This window comes from Brachyhypopomus gauderio, chromosome 21 (genome assembly GCF_052324685.1).
Source record: "Brachyhypopomus gauderio isolate BG-103 chromosome 21, BGAUD_0.2, whole genome shotgun sequence".
NCBI classification, from domain to species: Eukaryota; Metazoa; Chordata; class Actinopteri; order Gymnotiformes; family Hypopomidae; genus Brachyhypopomus; species Brachyhypopomus gauderio.
Window position 1 is genome coordinate 6468258 of NC_135231.1, and position 23014 is coordinate 6491271.

Here is a 23014-nt window from a genome sequence, read left to right on the forward strand (position 1 = left end):
GAAATAAACATCATTTAAAAAAAATATTAAAAGTATGCTAAAACAAACAAAATGGACAAACAAACAACAAAAGCCCAGACACTGAAGTAATGGAATTCTCTAATTAGATAGATAGATAGATAGATAGATAGACAGATAGATAGACAGATAGATAGACAGATAGATAGATAGATAGAACTTTATTAATCCCAGAGGGAAAGTCGGTTATTACAGCAGCACAGTTACAATGAGAGCAAGAACAATAATTATGGTATCAGAAGTAATGAATATATAATATAGATAGAATTAAATAGATTTGAAGATATGAAATATAACAGTATGAAAGCAATAGATATCAAAATTACGAGATTGAAGATGAAATGTGCAAGATAGTGGCATGAGAATTGTGCAGTAATAGTGCAGTAAGTACCAGTTAGTGATGGGAATTTCATCTCTTTTTAGGGAGCCGGATCTTTTGGCTCAGCTCTTCATAAAGAGTCGGCCAAATGGCTCTTTGTTTTGCCACTTATTTTCAGTGGTAAAGAACAATGTTACCTACATTTTACATGACTATATGTACAAAAGAGTGCAAAAAAAGCTCAAAAATAGTGTTGCTGGGGCCAATTGTTTTCACGTTTGCCTTGTAATAACTCACTGATTGCAATCACACATTCAATTGTATCAATAAATTATTTTTATTTAAACACTTCCACTGAAATAACGACTGGCACAGTGGAAAGCTGTTGTAGTGTGATCGCAGTTGGTACGAATGATCTCCTGTACCGATTTGTGTTGCAGTGGAGCTGGGTGAGTCTGTTGCTAAAGGTGCTCCTCTGTCTGACCAGTAGCTCATGGAGAGGGTGTGATGTGTTGTCTAGTATAGAAGTGAGTTTGTTGAGTGACCTTCTTTCCACCACTTCCTCAAAACCATCCAGTGGGCAGCCCAGAACTCAGCTGGCTTTCCTCATCAGCTTGTTGAGCTTCCTGGTGTTTCCTCCCCTGATGCTGCTTCCCCAGCAGACTGCTGCAAAGAAGATAGCACCAGCAACTACAGACTGGTAGAAGATCTCCAACAACTTGCTGCACACATTAAAGGACCTGAGTCGTCTCAGAAAGCATCAGTGTTGGCCTTCCAGTCCAGTTTGTTGTCCAGCAGCACACCCAGGTATTTGTAGAAGTCCACCAGCTCAACATCCTGACCCATGATGGTGACAGGGCAGATTGTGGGCCTCTTCCTTCTGAAGTCCACCACCATCTCCTTGGTTTTGGTCACATTGATGATCAAGTGGTTCCTTTTACACCACCCAACAAATCTGTCCACGAGGTCTCTGTATTCTCCTTCCTGTTCGTCTTTGATGCACCCAACCACCACTGAGTCGTAAGAAAAATTTCTGAAGGTGACAGAGGTCAGACCTGTACTGGAAGTCAGTGGTGTACAGGGTGAAAAGGAAGGGGGAGAGCACAGTTCCCTGTGGAGCACCGATGTTGCTGACCAGACGATCAGACTGGCAGGTTCCAGTTCTCACATACTGGGGTCTAGCAGACAGGTAGTCCAGGACTCAGTGGATCTTGGGCTTATCCACCATCATCTTAATCAGTTTTTCAAAGACCATTTATTTCAGGTAAGAAGAGTCTGAGGGGTAGTTGGACTGGCACCAGGGGGAGCGGCCTCCTGACCTGTCATGAGATGATCACAGACTGCTGGACCTGTAGGAGGAGCCAAGACATAAAATGGCAGTGAGATATCAATACCCCAGCTGAATTACTCTCTGGTCTACACCAGATTTTTACAAATAAGCTGACAACATCACTTCCCACCGACACAAAAGATGTACAAAACAAGACATGACATACAAGAACTGGAATTTAAAAACGTGAAGTACTAACAAACCTTTTTTTGAGGGTCTCTCTGACTATGACTGTTGGGGAGCAGGACGCCGGTGCTGCTGCTGCTGAGAACAGTGAATATATAAAACTGTGAATATATGCAACATACTCTGGCCAACATATACAGTATTCCAGCAAATCAATGCACCGGTCAGACTCAAAGCTTTGCAATCCGACAGGCCTACTAGAAAATGATCTTAAATGAAGCTGATGAGCAGAGTATGGATAAGACAGCAGAGCAAAGATAAGATTTTCTATTGGCCAGTGTGAAGTGTGACTGCAGTTGCAGTGTGTGAAGGCAAACTGCTCTACAGACGCTCTACCTGGCTCAGGTTGAGAGGCTGAGACTTGGTGGACGTGGCTCTGTGTCTCTCAGCGTCGGGCAGGGCTGCTCTGGCAGGGGGCACAACCGAAGTCTTCTTGGACCGCCCGGAGGCCGCGGCGCTCGACTCTATATGGGGATGTGAGACAATCATCGACGGCAGAGGCCTGTGGACAGAGCCGAAGGGGCGGGAGAGGCAGAGCACATGGGACGAGGACTCACCTGGTGCCCTGCCCTCTCAGGGCAGGGCCTTCGCCGAGGCCATGACCATGGCCAGCTACTTGGTGACGTTCTCCATAAAGGTGAGCAGGTGCCTGGGGCTGAGCAGGCTGCAGGTGGACGAGTCCGAGTCCCGCACGGTCACACAGATGATGTCGTCCACCCGCTGGTTCACGCTGCAGCTGGGGAGGGGTGTTTAAAAACCACAAGGTGAGAAAACAGAAGGGTGACCGTTATGAAGGAACTCATCAAAGGAATTTGTAGCAAACACCGAGCTCAGAGGCACAGGAGGCGGAGCAACGGAGTTTGTGGGGAGTGCACCTGGTGGGCAGGTTGGCGTCGTCCTCGTCCTCGGTGCCGCTGGAGATGGTAATGATGCTGACAGCAGGGCTGGGCGTGTCCGAGATGACGATGGGCTGAGATGGGTGTGTGGCAGAGGACACACACACAAACACACACACACACACACACACACACCCAACAAACAGGGCACAATGTACTTAATGACAAAACCCTTCAAACATAGCTGAAAAACACAGTTCCGGTGAGTAATTTCTTATCTGAATGCCTGCAGTCATTTTATGTGAGCTGTAGGTTTGGGGACACTGGTGCAACACACTACAAGCTTGTGCTGGCAGGCCCACCTGGCTGTGTTGGCCAATCTGGATGTTGAAGGTGACCGGGAGGTTGGCGTCAGTACTGGCCCCGCCCCCGGCCCCGCCTCCACTGCCGACCAGGCCTCTGCTGCTGTTGAAGCCCGTGCACGTCCGCTTACAGATCTCCATGTTCTGCAAGCAGGACTTTACACTGCAAAGTGAGAGAGACAGAGAGTGAGACAGACAAAGAACCCTGCATAATGATCGACAAGCAAACCGTCCTGCGTGCATCGGAGCTGGAACACAGCTGGAATGTGTGAGACGGAGCGACGGCCCTGTACACACTCACTGTGCACTGTGAGGGAGGTGAGCCATGGTCACAAACGGGTGGCTGAGGGTCTCCATCGGTGTGATTCGGTGCTCTGCGTCCAGCGTCAGCATCTTTTTCAGCAGGTCCATGAACTCACGCCGGTCAGCCTTCTCCACCAGAATGTCTCTGCCATCTAGACTGGGCATGTTGACCTGTGGGAGACGAACGGATAGGTTATATTATGCGCCAGCAGAGGGTGCCGATGTGCCCAAGATGCTGTTTCAGCAGCAAAATCGGCGTGCGTTTCTCTGCATTTCACAGGCGCTGTTGCGACTTACATACACTTTTTATTATGAGAGCACGAACCCTCAAACCCTTGAACTCAGAGCCAAGACCTTCTCTACATGCTCCACCAGCAGCTGGTGCTCTTTGTGCTCTTTGTTGCAGTGATGCAAAGCGTGCGATAAGGTGAACAAGAGCACAAATAACCTGCATCATGTCGTCGAGACAGTTGAAAATATATTTCCTGGTCTCTCTGGACTTGACGCCAAGCTCCACCTCGTGCTCCAAAGGCGTCTGGGGAACATAAAAGCAGAAAAAAAACATTCAGGTGTACCGTCAGGTGCCATTACAGTTCTCTTATGAACCGAACACATGGCACACGAAGGATGGGGGACCTTGAGTCTCCACAGCGGGTGGCTGGAGTCGGGACCCCTGTGGAAGTAGCATCCAGTCTTGGTTCCCGCACTCAGGAGGTTCTCTGCTGGAAGGCCCTGTGTCTGGGAGATGTAACGGATCTGCGGCGACAGCGCAAAAGAGGGATGATGTTATGGTACGATGGGATGATTTTATTTTATGTTCATATAATGATCCTGAAGATGAGCTAGCAAAGACAACTACTCTAAAAATCCGAACCCCACATGTCACTACGGCCACAAAGCCACCGCTCTTACTGTCTGCACCTCTAACACAGTAAGGGCCTCGCATTCCTAAAACACCTTGCACCAGACAACCCTGTTGTACTGGGAACTTCTCCTGGACCCAGCTTAGAATTCCACTGTCATAAAACCAGAGATTTTCTTCCACTGCAAGACAGTATTTCTAGCACTACTGTAAAGAGCTCTTATTAGATTACCAATTACAGCCAGAAAACACATCTCAGGCCTAAAGAGCCCACAGATCACATTTGAGTTAATTGTTTTGTTAGTTCAAAAATCATTCATAGTCTCTTCCTTGCCAGTCATCAGGGACCAGCTAACAAACTGCATAGTTAGAATAAGGGTGGCCATCGGCGTTAGCAACACCACTCTTCTCCCAAACAAGATTTACATCTTTATTACACAGCGAGGAAGTTCTGGAAAGGAGGTGGGAAAGCAGACTCTAAATCAGCGCTGTTCTTTGATGCTTCAAGAATAAGGACAGAAGCGTGAGAAAGGCGAGGTTCGGGTCCGAGGCCCGTGGGCTGACCTGATCGTATTCAGATGCTCCAGGATACAGGGGCCTGCCCAGGAAGAGCTCTGCAATGACACAGCCCAGGGACCACATATCAATGGCCTCGCAGAACGGGAGACCCAGGATGATCTCGGGCGATCTGGACCAAAAACACAAAAACGTCCATCATAACGTCTAGCATTATACTCTAGTTTGTTGTGATTCAAAGGTACTCACTTTAACACAGAGTGATGAATTAATTAGTGAAAATGTAAAACCTTTGAGAAGTATTTTTTCACTACCTGAAAGTTTCTTTTGGTAAATTGGTAGCACAATACTGGCCTGTGCATTACCCATCTACTACTGTAGAGTAACCTGAGTGGAGCCAAGTTCACCAACACACTTGACACTACATACTGATGTGTTGTTCTCCACTACGTAAATACAGAACAACACTGCCATGGTGTAACTACAATGTAGCAGTACACTTACCCTGTACTGATATTACCAAAGCCCGAAGCGTAAAACCAACCAAAAAAAATATTTTTATGTGTGCTGAGAGCATCTTAACTTCTCAGGCACTGAATATATTAGGATATTCATTGGTGTTTGGATAAATTACACACATACATGATCCAGTTAAAAATACATCACTTATAAATCAAACGGCAATCAAACGTGTTGCAGTTCATCGTAAGGCTTATCATGATTTTACTGAGTAGCCGTGTCACCACAGCCGTCCGCAACGGGCAGTTCGCCTCTCAAGCACACTCGAGTGGAACCGATTCCCGCTACCATGCGTCTGTTTCCAACAGGCCTTATGCCGCGTCACTCACCGGTAGTATCTGGTCTGCAGGTAGGAGGAGCGCACGGCCTTGGAGACGTGGGTGGCAGAGCCGAAGTCGATGACCTTGATGGCGTACGGCTGCCTGACGGGGTCCACCAGCATGATGTTGTCGGGCTTGAGGTCGGTGTGGATCAGGCCCAGACTCTTCAGTTTCAAGAGCGCGGTGGCCAGCTGCTGCAGCACAGGCCGGATGTACTTCAGCGGCAGCGGGCTGAACTCGCTGTGCTTCAGGAAGTCGTACAGGCTCTGCCCCAGCATCTCGAAGACCAGGCAAATGTGGTTCCTGTGCTGGAAGCACTCGTACCAGCGCACAATGTTGAACTCGTCTGCGTTCTCCGTGCTCAGACGGCTCAGAATGCTCATCTGAGCAGATGGGGGAAGATGGGACAGGCGTTAAGTCACGTGGGCACAGCGTTCAAGGGCTAATATGCTACGTAACTTCAATAACATCAACCCATTTACTGCATGGCTCCCTTCAGACATTTACTTTTGCTATATTTGACAGATGCTCTTTTACAGAGAGAAATGACCCCTGATTACAAACTGCACAGTCTTAGTCAATATCAGCCTATTACATCTTATTAGAGCAGGAACAAAGCAACATCAGAATCAGGGCTACAACTGATTCTCAAAACCTCAGTTAAATCAGGCACAATTTTCCCACCTCGATCTGGCCCTGGCGGGCAAAGTAAGGGTGATCTTTTAAGATCTTGATGGCAACTGTTTCATTGGTGCCGAGCTTCCAGCACTTGGCCACCTGGCCAAAAGCCCCACGGCCCAGGAACTCCAACACCTCGTAACTGTTGGAGGCAGAGCAGAGGACCTCGTGCTGCTCTAGATGGTAGTCGATGGTGGTGGAGGCCTCGTCCCAGGCCACGCGGTTGGACAGCCCAGGGGCGGAGAGCTCCTCCAGGGTCAGCACACTGTCGCTGCTGTCTGCCTCTCTGTTCTTCCTCTTGAGTCCACCACGCTTCCGGTAAGCGTTGCCACTCTGCGAGGCCAACGCTCCGTCTACACCCTGCCGGCTAGGCGAAGATGAAGAGGAGGACGAAGACCACCAAGAGGAGGATGAAGACCACGAAGAGGAGGACGAAGACCACGAAGGTCCCGGGATGCTGCTGCTGATGTTGGCAGCACAGAACCCAGTCTGCCTGTGCGATGCTCCAGAGGAGGGAGAGACCACGGCAGCTGAGCCATAGTTCGGGTTGAATGTTGAATCCGCGGGTGAGGGCGCCCCCGTATGGTCAGGGCACTGCAGGTAGTAGCTGCTCTCACCCGCCTGACCGCTCACATCCCGGGAGATCTCACCGGATAAAACTTGGAGCTGGGAGGTCAAACCTTTAGATGATAACCTTCTCCTCTTAGGCTGACCTCGACCGGCCATATTTGTCAGATCTAGTTCGTTTACTTTCCAAAAAAATCCAATTAGGGGTTACTTATAACTTTAAAACTAAACCACTGGTAGATAACGGTTAAAACGAACAATCTGAAATCGTATTTAGCTCTCTTATTTAGCTAACTTTATAACAATCTTTCTGAAGAAAAATCTGTAGAAAACAAGATGGAATTTATTAGGAATCAAACATAAATGTTGTTGTTTTGCACATCACTCGGACAACGCGTAATATAAACGGAAATATCCATTGGAATTCTACGGATTCTTCGTGACGGTAACACGCACCACAACGCGCTACGCAGCGCTGCTTTATTAGCATATAGAATCAAATATAAGGTCGTAACGTTTGATTTCAAAACAATACACAAAACAACAGCAATGTTGTAAATGTGCGTGTTTGGGTAGCCAGCTATAGTTTTGCTTTTTCTCCAATTAGCTAGCTAATTATTACCTAGTCCCCCCCTCCCAAACGATCACATTATCAGTACCCAAAGCAGTAATTACCTAGTCATTTCAAATTGGATACCCAAATAATGAATCCAGATTCTGAAATCAGACATTACCAATAAACCATATATTATTTATATAAAGACATGATGTTATTTGAATATTTGCATGCACATGGGAGTTGTGTTGGATAACTGTAATACAATACTAAACGTTATGAACGGGCTGAAAACAAACTGAAAAATCAAAACGCATAAAGGTACAAAAAATGTAACACACATATCTATATAACCCAGCGAGACCGTGTTTGGTAATACACTTGTTGGCGTATTAATATATAATTAAGATATATGCTAATTTGGTTAGGATTTGATCCAGTAGCTATTAGCTACCAAACTAGCAAATATTTTATTTAATGGCAGTTTCTTTTCAAAACACACAATCTTAACGTCTTCATGCGCTCTCGAGTTTCCCGCTGGAATTACAAGAGGATGGTACATTTCTTATTGTCGTGGAAATTTCCTGAAAATAGATGAGGACTCAGACGGGGTTAAAAGAGAGATTTATTACAAAAGTAAAAAAGCAAGAGAGTCTCGTTTATAATAGGAACTCTGAGGAGAGAGGCCAGTCCGATCTCCTTTACTCCGTTATCACATGTTCACAGTACATTTGGACACATTGAGAAACTGAGGGGGGAGAATACACAGTAGACAGTTTTCGTCTCACGTGTGTATTCCTCATAATACGGAGCTTTCCTGTTTTTAGCGGAAGAAACTGACATATCAGTTGTACACAAAAACAGCTGACATGTGACATAGTGGCAGATAACAGGGCTTTCTGTCTCTGCACATTCCTGACGCCTTTGTAAGGTGGAATTCAAGCAATTGTACGTCACTTTCAAGGTCCATTTTCAATATTCCCCAGCACCCTAAACTTAATTAAGTTAAACATTTATACATATACTCGAAATGATTCGAAATAATTCGCTTTTTATCACATCGATTCAGTCAGATAGTTATTTGTTGTGAAATGAAATACAGTTACATTTTCAAGCATTTTCAAGTACTTCAGCCTGCTTTAGCACTTTTCAAACCAGGAACACAATGCAACATTAAAATTCGTCAGGTAAATGTTCCTTCCCCTGTTTTTAAAGGGTGTTTCTTTTATACTACCACATATCGTTTCGGAGAACACTGCAAAGAAGATCTCCACTGCCCGCATGTCAAGCGTGTACTCCACACATCTGACCAATCACACGCAGCTTTCAGTTAATAATGTGGTGGGAAAACACTGAGAAAAAAGGTTAACTCCACTATTGCGTTCTATTTTGGTGCTATTTTGTGGTAATTTAATAACTGGTTATAATTAAAGTTTTTTTTATAAAGCATTGTTATGCAGCATTTTTACTCATCAAAGTGCTTAATGTCAATAATAAAACAAAATGTTAAAAATTAGGTTTAAGCTATTAATTCATAATGTAAAAAATATATATGGGGAGCCGTTTGGGAGCCGAAAGAGCCGGCTCTCCAAGGTAAGAAGAGCCATTAGAGCCGCATCTCAAAATAGAGCCGAAAATCCCATCACTACACAAAAGCAATGAAGTCATTTTATTGCCTTGTAAAGCATATAAAATTGATAATTGTTGTGATTTCTGGAACATTCAAAATTCGGCACGTTGATAATGCGATAGGATTCAGTGCAATGTTGATATTTATATACATGAACGAAATCATTTAACTGAATTCATGAAGTAATTTAACTGTCCATGATGCCGAACTGAACTTGATATTCATTCGATTATTTACATACATGTTATGATAATATGTATATATTCAGATTGAGGAGAAAAATAACGTTGATGCATGACAACTAAAAATATGCCCTGTTGGCTATCAGGCACCGGTCAGGTCAGCACTGGGCTTTCAATCCAAATAAGCGCCTGGGGTTTATGGAATGAAAGTAATCATAAAATGAAGGTAAATTCAAGATGGGTTCTTAAAACGCCCGATTAAATTTGTAATTTAATACGATAAATCGTTTCAAACTATAACTATAGGTGAAATAAAATGGAAAGAAAGCAAAAGTCCACGTTGTGCTAGAAACTTCCTTGAGAAGTTTATCCGTTGGTGCGGTGTCACGGCATAATCGCAATGCGCATGCGCACGTTTCGAATATTTTAACTTTGTACATTATGAATTTTCACCCGTGACCGTCCCTATTGTTGGCGTAATGGATAGGGCACTGGTCAGTGACGCACTTGGGTCAGCACGACGAGGGTTCAAACCCCGCGCTAGGTTAAGTGTTAAAAAACAAAAACGAAAAAAATACAAAAACAAAAAAAAAACAAACAAAAAAAGCCCAGTGCTGACCTGACTGGTCCCTGATAGCCAACAGGGCATATTTTTAGTTGCCATGCATCAACGTTATTTTTTCTCCTTAATCTGAATATATACATATTATCATACCATGTATGTAAATTATCGAATGAATATCAAGTTCATTTCGGCATCATGGACAGTTAAATGACTTCATGAATTCAGTTAAATGATTTCGTTCATGTATATCAATATCCACATTGCACTGAATCCTATCGCATTATCAACGTGCCGAATTTGGGATGTTCCAGAAATCACAACAATGATCAATTTTATATGATTTACAAAGCAATAAAATGACTTAATTGCTTTTGTGGTTAACTCATTTTGCTCGTAATCTGCCAGTTAAAATCCAGCCTCAGATTTGGCACGAAATTATCACTTTAATTCTGATGGTAAATTAACGAGCTAATCAAACACGTTGAGAATGTGGTTTGCTACTTTAGATGAATTCTATGTCATTTTCTTAACTATGCAAATTTCCGAAAAATTATTAGCCATCTTTTTAAAGTATAGTTTTCAAACATTTACGAGTAAAATGATTCCAAAACAACTATAACAAAATGAGTTTTAGACATAAAATGAGTCAAGGTGCGAGCACAAAAGTCAGACAGGTGCGCTGTAAAACGTTGGGTCACACTGTATCGCTCGGGCTGCGCTACAGCGTCTGTTCTCAGGTGCGCTCCCACTACTGATCGGTACGGGGGCTTTGACCTGCTCCGTTTCCGACCTGGGCCGGTTCACCCCTCCTCTGTCAACCCAGTATTACGCCCTAGCGTGTAATACACACGTTGGTACACCCGGCGTGCCGTGTCAGTTACATGTTTTTGTGTGCCTGAAACGTGAAATGCACACGCTGACATAAAACGACTGAAAATGGACAAATATCCGTATGATGACGACGGCAGACGCCGTGACGCTCTCATTTTTGCTCAACGGTTGTAGGTTAGTATGTTTTGCTAATCTCTATTAAATCGTATTAATCATTTTTTGATTGAAGTGTTTAGGATTTCAGTTAATGTAACACAATTAGTGACATAATTTAGCTGCCCACACTCACTTACAGCGTAGATCTTTATGGGTATCTAGGTATGTAGCTAGCTCCGAAATCCCATAGCTTCCTATCTAGCTAATGAAGACGCATCTGCATTTATGCAAATACACATGAAGTTTCTCCCACTAGCTACATTTTCAGATCTAGCTAGCTAGCCAGCTAGTTATATAAACATTCAGTGTAATTATGATAAAACATTCAACTTTAACAAAATACAACTACATGACAGTTGTAGGTATGAAGTCGACGTTCAAGGGTATAGGATAGTGTAGATAATAATCAAAGAGCCAAACAGATTTATTTATTTTTACGTCTACCCTTGAAGTGTCACATAATTTTACATAGCCTAGATACAGCTACACTGATTGCATGTCCTGTTTATTTCTGATTCATAAATGAGAGTATGCTAGAATTATTTGGACCTACTTGGTCTTTTAGACGATTTTAGAATTAAGGTTTAGCATGATTTACTGTTTTACCAATCAACTGGGTTAAGGTACAGTTGCACAAATTGTCACTATTTGCATGGGTACTAAAAATGAATCTTTCGAAATTGTTTTAAGGGGCATTGACTAATTCTCTGTCTGTGTGTGTGTATTTAGAAATGCCAGGACGTGGAACCATCTTCAAGAAGTGTGTGGCTTGCCACAATTTAATTAATATTGCTTGCAAAGTTTGCAAGTTTACAAACTTTACATTGAGTGATTTAATATTGAGTACTATATTAAATCTATATTAATATTTGTTGATGGGGGGGGGGGGTGGCAAACGTACTTTGTTGGCCGGGGGGGGGGGGGGGGGGGGGGGGTTTAGAGGGGAACCAGCTCGGTCTTAGAGGGGAACCAGCTCTCGTCGTTCACTTAAGAGCCGGTTCTTTGAACCGGTTCGTTCGCGACCGACGCATCACTACTTCCTGGTTGTGGCTCATTGTAGTTTCTGTTGGTTTTGTGCTGGAAATCTTTCAAGTTTGGTATTGTATGTGTACCCTGTTTGATCACTAGTGGTGTTCTGTTTCATTATGCTTTGTCTGTTTAATTTGTTTTCTCTTTAGTATCTGGTGTGTGCTTTGTTCAAGTCATGTCTCTTCGATCTTGGTTTTTGTTCCTTAAATGATTGCCCTCCTGATATGACCCTTGACTGCTATAACGGTTTTGGATCTGCTCACAGTATATCTTGCTCTATTTAGCGAATGCGTCTACCTACTTATTGCTCAGTGCCCCTGGTGTTACACCATGATGACTGTAGATGAGTAGACCACATGTTTCCTCCACTAACAACATAATCTTTGGACACATTGTTTTTGGAATGTGATGCCACAATCATCCAGTGTCTGTGTCTCCATGTCAGACCATGTAGAAGTGACGCAGGGGTGGAAAGTAACTAATTACATTTACTCACATTACTGTAATTGAGTACTTTTTATGAGTAATTTGTAATTTTCTGAGTAGTTTTTGAAATATGTAATTTTTACTTTTACTCAAGTAAATTTTGACCCAAGTAGTTTTACTTCACTACATTTGAACGCCCTCACATTACTGAGTAAAAAAATATTGATGGTGAAAAATTAAATGCGGGCAGAAATTTAAACTTCTGAGTCTCAGAACTGAAAGTCAATTGTGTGGCCTTGCCTTGCGCGCCCCCTTTCCATTGTCTCATTATCAGCTCGTAATCTAGTGCACTTTTTTCTAAAAGGATGAGATTGTTCCATCTTTAAATCTTCTATCTATCAGGTTCTGTGGGATCCTGTGGACATTTTATTGTGAAAAGTGGAATCCTGTGGGCACTGTATTTTGAATAGTTGGATCCTGTGAGAGTTTTAAATAGTGGAATCCTGTGCGCATTTTGTTTTATTTTGAGATATGGGATCCTGTGGTAATTTTATATTTTATTTTGAGTTGTGGCAACCTGTGGGCATTTTATTGTGAATAGTGGGATCTGGTGGGCACTGTATTTTGAATAGTTGGATCCTCTGAGCACTTACTTTTAAATTGTGGGATCCTCTGAGCACTTACTTTTAAATTGTGGGATCCTATGAGCATTTTTTTTATTTTTGATGTGGGATCCTGTGGGCATTTTATTGAGAGTAGTGGAATCCTGTTGCATTTTAGTTTGATTTGTGGCATCTTGTGGGCACTTAATTTTGTGTGCATTTTGTTTTTTGAATAATTTGTAATTTAAATTTCTTTATTCTTATCATAGTGTTGTCCGTTGAACAATAGGACTGAAAATTGTTTGCACTTTATGGTACAGGTTGTGATTGTCCTTGTGCTGTGAGGAAGTATGTTACTGAGCCCAGCTGATCTTTTTGCAAGTGTGGATGTGCACTTAAATACACTTTGAAATCGATTAAAACAACTTGTGCTGAATTTGGTTCATGATTCATCCATGCATTAAATAACTGAAAGTAACTAAGTAACTTTTACTCAAATTACATTTTAAATGAAGCAATTTTGTACTTTTACTCGAGTAAATTTTGAGATGGGTAATTTTACTTTTACTCTGAGTAGATTTTAGGCAAAGTAAAGATACTTTTACTCAATTACAATTTTTCAGTACTCTTTCCACCTCTGGTCTATGGTGGATAAAAACAGATCCTAGTTATTGCCTTGTTATTCTTTTCTTCTTTTGTACTCCAGTGTATATTTTATTTAAATTGTTTTTTGTTTCTGCCCCCAGGTAAAGCCAAGAACAGTGGTCAGTCACAGACACTCAAAAGGAAAGGTACGTTTGAAGAACTTCAGTATGGAAAATATAGTCATACAGTAGTTGTATCTGGAGTCTGTGCCTCTGATTTTAAAGGGATTTTTAAGGTTTTCTAAACAAGTTTCTAACACTAATTTTATTATCCTTTTATCTTTTGATTTTGTTTAGTTACATATATCATCTTGTACTACAAGGCTTTATTTTGGACAAATGTGATTTTATTCACTTATTTTTCTAGAATGTCCTCACACATTGACAAAGTCAGGAATTTTACCCTGTGAAGAGAATGGTCAGATGCAGTGTTGTTCAGGTTAATCCTACACCCATCACTACAATCATGCCATTTTACAAGCAAATAGTCATGTGTATATTGACTAAAATGCATATTGTTATTAAAACTAATGAGTTAGAAAAGTGAAAAGTTTGAATTGTTTCAGGGCAAGAAAATGAAGCAAGTGGAGTGGGAACCCTGCCTGCTGTGGTATGTATGAATTTATGCAACTATGCAAACTTTTATACAACCACTGGACTGCAAGTCATGGTAATGGTACTAAACTTTAATTTTTAGAAAAATCCCAACATTTGTGTAAACAACTTAGTAGCTGAACATTTTGATCAGTTTCAAATATTCACTAGCATATTGCAGTACTAGATCTACTTGTCTTTTCATCTAACGTGTGGTATTTTTATAAGTCTGCCAGTGATGCCGATATCCAGGACTTTATATTTACAACTTCTTCAATTACCCATGTGTAGCACATCAAAACATTGCACACACTGTAGTAAGACTTGCTGGAAATTGTAAGTGGGAATGCAGTTTTTATATAAAAAAAATTAATTAATAGTTTGACCTTTTTAAATATCAAGGACAACACAGCCTCTAGTTTATACTGATATCTCCCTTGTACATTTTGTTATTGCAAAATTGTATACTTTGTTCTACATTGTAGTGAACTATGCATTGCATGAATTTGAGATGTTGGGCTTGATGCTTTTGTTTAGCTATTTTTTCTAAATGCATTTAAATGCTATTTTTGCTTTGTCTTACAGTGGAAAGAGGTGGCCATTGGAATGGGTGTTGGACTCTGACACTTTCTAACCATTTTTAAAATACTTTTAATCCACTGTTTTGGAGGCTTTAATTACATCAGATAATTTGAATAAACTGCATGTTTTGTTTCATGTCCTGAGTTTATTTATTTTTTTTGCATCCTCTATTTGAAAATTTAATTGAACCACTGGGCCATACAACGGTCACGGAGTAGTCCCCGACTCCTCCCCTTGGGCGTGTGTATGCGTGTGTAATGACTGCACAAGTGGACAAGGTGGGACTGGAGGTCGAAACAAGAGGCAGATGAGCAACTCCAGAAAGTCAGAGACTGGGTGGAAATCATGGATCGAAACCGCCTGAGGAAGTGAAGAGAGATCCACAGTTGAGAGGTTATTGGAACATGTGGAGTACCCTTTGTGTGAAGAATGGGGTGTTACGGAGTCAACAGAGGGGCGTTGGTGGTGTTGATGTGTGCGAGCGGGTGGTTGTTCCTAGGAAAATGGTACCGGAGCTGCTGCAGCTTTTACATAATTCTAAGACTGGTGGTCATGTGGGAATGGCAAAGCTAAAAGATAAGATCAGAACACGGTTTTATTGGCCCGGTTGGAGCAGTGACGCTGTGGACTGGTGTAAGCAATGTGAGTCTTGTGCAGTTTTTAAAACCTCTGGAGCAGAGCCTCGGGCACCATTACGGCCCATACAAGCAGGGTATCCTTTTGAAAAGTTGGGAATAGATATAGTGGGTCCCTTACCCAGTGGCGTGCACAGACATTTTGGGGGGCAAGTGCTGGGGGGAAGGGGGGGGGAGGGCACTTTTTAGCGCACGTGGAACAATTCATTATAAAAAAATAATACAAGCGCATGTTGAATGAAATTTGACTTTTATTAGTAACATTCTCTAAACGTGAGTTTTCAATGGAAAAAGTCACACCGCCAACTGATAAAAAAACTTAGTGTTGTCATTACACGAATACAGATGGGCATTTTTCACAGGTAATGGGGAACTTCCCGTTTCTTCTTTCATAAATGAATGTGTTAATTTATGTTGCCTAACAAAACCTATACAACAGAAAACATTCAGCTTAACACAGATTTGCAAACTCTACCTTAATTATTTGTATGTGGTCGTCCTCACGTTATCTATCATTGATTTGGGCTAGAGCGACTAGTTTATCAGGTGACCATCGGCTAAAAATGCTTAGTAGTTTGGTGCTGTATGAGACATTTTACTGCACAAAATGATTTCACGTTGGGCTTAGAGGGCAAACGGTACGATTTGACTTGATGTGTATGTAACCTGGCTGGTGGGGCACGGGAGAAGTAGTCTATCTGTGAGCATGTGTGCTGTGCTGAAGACGCTTCCTTCCACTCGCTGAACTGAACTGCTGCAGCGCATCTGGTGTTAAAGGAAGAGAGAGGTCGGGAGTGTGAGAGGTGATGGCGCATTTCAGGGCATTGTTTTTAATCGCTCAGGTTTTCAAAAAATAATTTCAAACCTACCTCAGTAAAATGATAATTTAAAAAAAGGGCACTTTCGTTGATAAAGGGCAGAGTTGGTGGTGCTTTAGCAGCACCTGAGGTCTATGTGTGCACGCCCCTGCCCTTACCTGTTACCTCTAAGGGAAACAAGTAAATAATCATGATTGCTGATTATTTCAGTAAGTGGTGTGAGGCTTTCGCTATGAGGGCTCAAGATGCGGACACACATAGGTATATGTGTATGTTTGTATGGGGAAGGGGTGGAGGTGGGAATATGCAGGTCCAGAAGAAATGGTCCTCTGGAACAAGGTGAAGCCACCCCCCACCCCAAAAAAAAAAAAAAAAAAGTCAACATTGCCAGAAATTTATATTCAAGTTAGCTTTATTGGTATATATAAATAAATAAACCTATAAATATTCTGCACACACCTGGCACTGCCACATCATCTCCTTTCTGCACTTGCCACATGTGAACCTATCACAAAACACAATTAGTGGCACGGTTACTCTTGCAACCACGCCTGACCTGGCACAATGCCCTTTTCCCTGTGTCAGGTGTGGGTGGTTGCTGCTGCTGAGCCTTTTCCTTGGCTGCCACATGAGCCTGTGCAAGGTCTTCTGTAAGGTTCACCAAAAACTCCGACCGTCTCTCCTTTACCCCAGTGCATGCTTGAAAAAGCACATTGACATTTCAGCACTGAATGCCTATCATTATAAAACAGCGACTGGCCAACGCCGTGTTCCGCAACGTACAGTGTACTTTCGTACCATCTGGTCCATTATATCCACACCACATTTTAGAGTGTTGTAGTCAGTGATTGTGTTGGGCTTTTTTTCCTGCGTGTCCCCAGTCTCCACCGTACTGTGCATGGTACTGAGGATGCAGACAGTCTTTCTTCGTTTGGGTGCGTAAACAGTCAGTGTGGCACCAGAGGTTGAAAACACCCGTGTGCTGAATTCCTCACGGACCAAAGTCTTTTTGGCAGAGTCTGGAAGCTCACGACGAATCCTGTTTACTGTGCCAAGGAGGGTGGTCTTCCGGCCCAGCAATCGTTTTGCTAGTGACAGTGAGGTGAAAATTCTGTGGTAACAGTTCTTCCTTTGTCCATAAATGGTTCCATGAGCTTCATCACCACATTTTCCGATAGTCTTTCCCCTGTGGGACGACTGGAGTCTTTGCCAAGGTATGGGATGATGTTGGATACGTACATGCCACCCAGAACTTTATCCCAAACTTGTCTGGTTTTGTGGCCATGTACTGAAGAAAACAGCAATGGGTCTTGGATGGAAAAAGTTGCTCATCTATGGTGATATGCCTTCCTGGGTGGTACGAAGTGATGCCAATGAAAGATTTCCAAACATTAGAAATTGCAGCAAACCGGTCAGTTGCAGCTCGTTCATGGCGTGTGTCCTTGTTGTCAAAGCGTAGGTGCCGCATGATGTCCTGAAAGCGGTTTCGCGACATTATCTTCATGACGGAGGGCACTCCCAGACCACGAGTCATGCACCGCTGGAAGGCGGACAACCCCTCATTGCAGGATGAGGATGGCAATGAGCGACATTAGTTCAGGGAGGTCCATGAACCAGTTTTCATGCTGTGTCTGGCGTGCATGCTGGACAGTGCACTCCTGTATAGTCGGAAGTATGTCCAAAGAAATGAAACAGAAGAAACTTTGCAAGCGACTAGTCACTTTCCTTCTGGCAAAAGCAGTTGTCTCTCCGTTCATGGGATGGCGTTCAGCTGGGCTGTGATGTCTTCCAATCTGTTCCTCACACCACACTGTGCCATCTTTTGCCGTCTCCATTAGCCGCTCGTGCGTCTCCATGCGACCTCTCCTTTCTGGAGGTGCTGAAGTCTCGTCATCTACAGGGCCAAATGTTTGAGATTTGATTAGTGAAAGGTTGAAATAATGTGAAATTGACAAACAATTTGAGGCAATTTAGGAAATCACACTGCAGAAATAATGTGAAATTGACAAACAATTTGAGGCAATTTAGGAAATCACACTGCAGAAATAGTTTTTGACTTTTGAAAAACTGCCACTAGGTAAAGACATTTTTACATACATTTATACAACAAAAAACCCTCAGCTATTTGAAATACAATAATATTCTTGAGCAATTTTAACTTATCAAGATGGTACTTTTTGCAGTGTGTCTCTTCCAGAAACACACCAGCCATAACCAGTAAACAAAAGGAGGCAATTTAGGAAATCTTACACTGCAGAAATAGTTTTAGTCTTTTGAAAAACTGCTACTAGGTAAAGACATTTTTACAACAAATGTATTTTAATAAAATAACTAACATGTAAACGACAGAACTCAACACAAAGAACAGAGGTGACATGAAAGGCTAAACATCAATGACAGAAGGAGCATGAATTACAAAACAGCATCAACAAAAACCAGTACTTACGACTTACAATAACCAACAACACTAGAGACCAAACACAGGACTTAAATACACTAAACAAGGAACCCAACAAGACACACCTGAAAGCAATAACGAGGGGCGGAGAACAAGGCAGGGGTGTGAAGACAGAGACTAGGGATTTCAACTAGGGATTTCAAAATAAAATACTCACACACAGAGAACAAAACAAAAGACATGACTGACAGGGGGAAGCAGGACCACGTGACATAGACATAAAATAACAGCAGTGACAATATAAATAGGCACTGAAAATGTATTACAAAATGAACATCATGTAAAAAAATAAGTTGAAAACCAAAAACCAAACTCAGCATGAAGTGTGTGTGTATGTGTGTGTGCTTGTGAATGCAAGGACCCATGTCCTTGTTGGGGGGAGCAGCCAGGGCTGGGGTTGATGCAGCAGCTGGGGCTGGGGCATTGGCTGGGGCTTACACACTCCTAACCAGACTGGTAGAGGCTGGTGTGCGAGGAATGAAACTGTTGTAAGGACATCGTTGCCTGGAATATAGGCCTGCCAGACTGGACCCCACAGATATTTTGTAGCCTCATTGTTTGAGCAATATAGGCTACTCCTGCTAAAATCATCAGACCTATGTAGGGTTAGAGATCTACCAGGTCGATTTCTCTGCAGGTGTCTCTAAACCCACACTTCCCCTCCAGGTTTGTCATCTCCAGTATAATTACCTCAATGCACTCTGGGAAAAAGAGTTGGAAGGTGGACTCGTCATCCACACAAGATGTCGCATATCATTTTGTCCTTAGCGCAGGGCCGGAGTGGGCCCCTTTTTCAGCCCGAGAGTTTCATGCCCAAATCCGGCTCAAAATTATTTTTCCCTCCCAGTCGGCCCAAACTAGAGACTGACTTGAGCCGGCCCATCGGGAATCCTCCCAAATCTCCCGATTAGCCACTCCAGCTCTGCCCTAGCATCATCTTTATGTTGTCCTCTCTCGCTCTACTTCCTCTGACTTGAGGGGATGAAGCCCAGAGCAAGTGTCCAACTCTTGGACTAGTCAGTCTCCTCAACGTTTGGATCTAAATCGGTGTTGTGTTCTACTTCTGAGACATGCTCCTCAACCCCTGGTTCAATTTCAGTGCCCTCTTCATCACGTCCAAAAACCTGGACCAGAACCTCTTCAATACACAGAAAACCGCTTGGTCAGTCGCCTACTCATTGTGCTCAGAGTAAAAGGAGTGCAAGGCAAACATCAAGTTATATATATGGGGTATACGTGAAGATGATACATTGATTAGTCTGGAAGGTGTGGTTCATGTGGGGGATAGGCACAAAAGCATGGGAAGGAGATGTGCACCCGCAAAAAGACATTGTTTAGTCTGAAATGTGTGTGAGTGAATGAGTGTGTGTGTGTGTGTGTGTGTGTGTGTGTATGTGTTGGGGTGGTGTGTATGGGGATGTTTTCTGTCTGATAAATGAATATAGTCTGGATACCCATTCATTTCCTATGGCGGTCACTTCTGACCGGGAACAATACATATGCTACAAGGTTGATTAAAACACTCAAAAATAAATGAAAGAGGTAATAATCATTTTTACATGTTTAGGTACATATTGTGGAGGATAGCATAAGGCCTTGAGGCAATCAGATGTAAAACACATTATTTTTGAGTGTTTCAAGTTGTAAAGTGGTCAGATTTGGCCCAAACCACAACAGAAGGGTTAACATAATGTGTACTAACATTAAATAGTTGAACTGCCACCAATTTCAGTTATTTCCACTTAATAGTTTATATACTTGTAAATTACACATGATCATAAGTCATCATGCAGTGAAACAAATTGATTCACATTTCTTTATTATACTAACGCACAAAGGACACTACACAATCTGTACAGAAATGTCTGCATATTATTGTCCAATAAATCATACATCAGTGAAGAGTAAAGGCTGGGTGAAAACAGATATGATGTGCAAACAGGAAAGCAGTCAAAAACCAGAACAACAAAAACGCAAAGAGTGTACACTACAAATCAAGTTTGGACACACCTAAGGACTCTGTCCTTAAGGTGGGGCTTGTTAAAGACTGAACAGTCTTTTGAACAGTCTATGAAAATAACCTTACTAAACATCCTCCCAATCACTATCATCAGAACTCTCATGCTGAAGTATTTTGTGCTCCTCTGGTGTATCCTCAGTTCCATCTCAGCATTTAGTCCTAATGCCATCCTATAATTTGATAAAACAACGTTAATTTTGTATTCCATATTTGCAAGTGTCTCTCGAAGAAGATGTGGCCTTGCTGAATGCCCTCCATGTATCACCTGACCTTAGTCCTGCCCTCCCATTTTGCACCTGCCCTACAACATCTCTATGCTCCAATGCCCTCTTTGCTGCCTGAGTTGCCTCTTGGGAATTCCACTTTCTTCCTGTACGTGTCACTGGTGCCGCTGCTTTGATCAGTGCATCTTTCGACCCTATCAACAACATTTCTCGGCCTACCTTGGCACATTTAAACTCCTCAACTAAGCTTGTTAGTGGCAGTTCTAGCACTCCTCTCCCAAACCATGCCACACTACTAAGACAAAGTAGTAGAGGTAGCCTATTTAACATTAAGTAGTAGGTACATTTATAAGTTACATATGGCCCTCCGTGGGTAACGATTATGTCGATGTGGCCCACGGTGAAAATGAGTTTGACACCCCTGTTACACTAAGTTACTTAGTTACACTAAGTAGATGTTTTTCAGTGAATTCATTAAAGTAGATATTCTACATAATCCTATAGTGTGTTATGAAATTAAAGCGATGTTTACACAGTTTTAATAGTAGGGCATCCAGCACTTTTTTAAATCTGGAAAATGCAACATTAAAATTCAAGTATTTCCAAGTATTTCAAGCAGCCATACGAGCCCTAAAATAAAATCATTTTTATTCTTCAACCGAACGCCTGGTGAAGGGGGTTGTTTAGAAGGATAAAACTGAATTTTACATCCTTTGGAAGAAATGTAAACTATTCAACGGGTTAAATCTTCCTGTCCAGTTGGTCAGCTAACGAGCTTGACTTTTTTAATTGCATTTTGCATCATGTATTGATTTTATTATTTTATTTTGCCCTAATGGGGGAAATACCTTTATATATTTCTAATCTACTTTCATTTCAATCTAATTAATCAAATTTTTATAATACAAAATCACAAAATAAGTTGCTCTTACATACCCCATAAGAAAGAACAGAGTTGGGTAAAATGGCTTTTTTAAATCGTATGCGCCTTATGTTTGGAATGAGTGTCAAGCTGTCTTAAACTTAGACTCCTTAGTATCGCTTAATAGTTAAAGAAAATCAAACATCAATTCAAAATTGATGTTTGTGGGGCTGAAATTGTGTTGTATGTATAGTAGTATTGTATGTAATTATTTTGTAACTATTCTAACAAATATTTGTAACAAATCTTACATTTATGGCATTTTGCAGACATCCTCATCCAGAGCAACTTACATTTTATCTCATTTTTATACAAGTGAGCAATTGAGGGTTAAGGGCCTTGCTCAGGGGCACCTCAGTCATGACCTCAGGTCTGGGGATCAAACCCATGACCTTCCGGTCACAAGACCATTTCCCTAACCACCAGGCCATGACTGCCCCATCTTGGCCAGGACTAACTGGGAGAAGAGTTATTGTAACTCAGTGGGATTCCTCCTTACAAAAGCCCAGACACTGAAGTAATGGAATTCTCTAATTAGATAGATAGATAGATAGATAGATAGATAGATAGATAGATAGATAGATAGATAGATAGATAGATAGATAGATAGATAGATAGATAGATAGATAGATAGATAGATAGATAGATAGATAGATAGATAGATAGATAGATAGAAAGAAAGAAAGAAAGAACTTTATTGATCCCAGAGGGAAAGTCGGTTATTACAGCAGCACAGTTACAATGAGAGCAAGAACAATAATTATGGTATCAGAAGTAATGAATATATAATATAGATAGAATTAAATAGATATGAAATATAACAGTATGAAAGCAATAGATATCAAAATTACACGAGATTGAAGATGAAATGTGCAAGATAGTGGCATGAGAATTGTGCAGTAATAGTGCAGTAAGTACCAGTTAGTGATGGGAATTTCATCTCTTTTTAGGGAGCCGGATCTTTTGGCTCAGCTCTTCATAAAGAGTCGGCCAAATGGCTCTTTGTTTTGCCACTTATTTTCAGTTGTAAAGAACAATGTTACCTACATTTTACATGACTATATGTACAAAAGAGTGCAAAATAAGCTCAAAAATAGTGTTGCTGGGGCCAATTGTTTTCACGTTTGCCTTGTAATAACTTACTGATTGCAATCACACATTCAATTGTATCAATAAATTCTTTTTATTTAAACACTTCCACTGAAATAACGACTGGCACAGTGGAAAGCTGTTGTAGTGTGATCGCAGTTGGTACGAATGATCTCCTGTACCGATTTGTGTTGCAGTGGAGCTGGGTGAGTCTGTTGCTAAAGGTGCTCCTCTG

The 23014-nt window shown here is 42.0% G+C and overlaps 1 protein-coding gene and 1 long non-coding RNA gene across 3 annotated transcripts; one reads left to right on the forward strand and one right to left on the reverse strand.

The window, feature by feature from the left end:
• Positions 1-682: 682 nt before the first annotated feature.
• LOC143485027 (homeodomain-interacting protein kinase 2-like) lies at positions 683-7046 on the reverse strand. The gene is made up of 11 exons (XM_076984163.1): positions 6256-7046; positions 5581-5954; positions 4781-4904; positions 3991-4110; positions 3803-3889; positions 3353-3525; positions 3052-3214; positions 2729-2823; positions 2190-2589; positions 1871-1931; positions 683-1686 (listed from the first exon to the last, which is right to left on the reverse strand). Exons 1-9 carry the CDS (start codon positions 6973-6975, stop codon positions 2466-2468), a joined length of 1980 nt encoding a protein of 659 aa, XP_076840278.1. The 5' UTR covers positions 6976-7046; the 3' UTR covers positions 683-1686; positions 1871-1931; positions 2190-2465.
• A 3600-nt stretch (positions 7047-10646) lies between these two features.
• On the forward strand, positions 10647-14047 carry LOC143485029 (uncharacterized). 2 transcript variants are annotated; one of them, XR_013122778.1, is made up of 4 exons: positions 10647-10754; positions 13540-13584; positions 13805-13876; positions 14004-14047. It is a non-coding gene; the product is annotated as an uncharacterized LOC143485029 (long non-coding RNA). The 2 variants fall into 2 exon arrangements; XR_013122777.1 differs by lacking the exon at positions 10647-10754 and having other exon boundaries at positions 13496-13584.
• Positions 14048-23014: the final 8967 nt, after the last annotated feature.

Bases quoted from the DNA above. Each gene is read 5' to 3' on its own strand.
- LOC143485027 (XM_076984163.1), bottom strand. From the start codon at position 6,975: ATGGCCGGTCGAGGTCAGCCTAAGAGGAGAAGGTTATCATCTAAAGGT. The intron at 3,890-3,990 runs GTCCCCCATCCT...TATGTTCCCCAG, and splicing joins ACCCGCTGTGGAGACTCAAG to ACGCCTTTGGAGCACGAGGT. The intron at 2,824-3,051 runs GTGGGCCTGCCA...CACCCATCTCAG, and splicing joins AGATTGGCCAACACAGCCAG to CCCATCGTCATCTCGGACAC.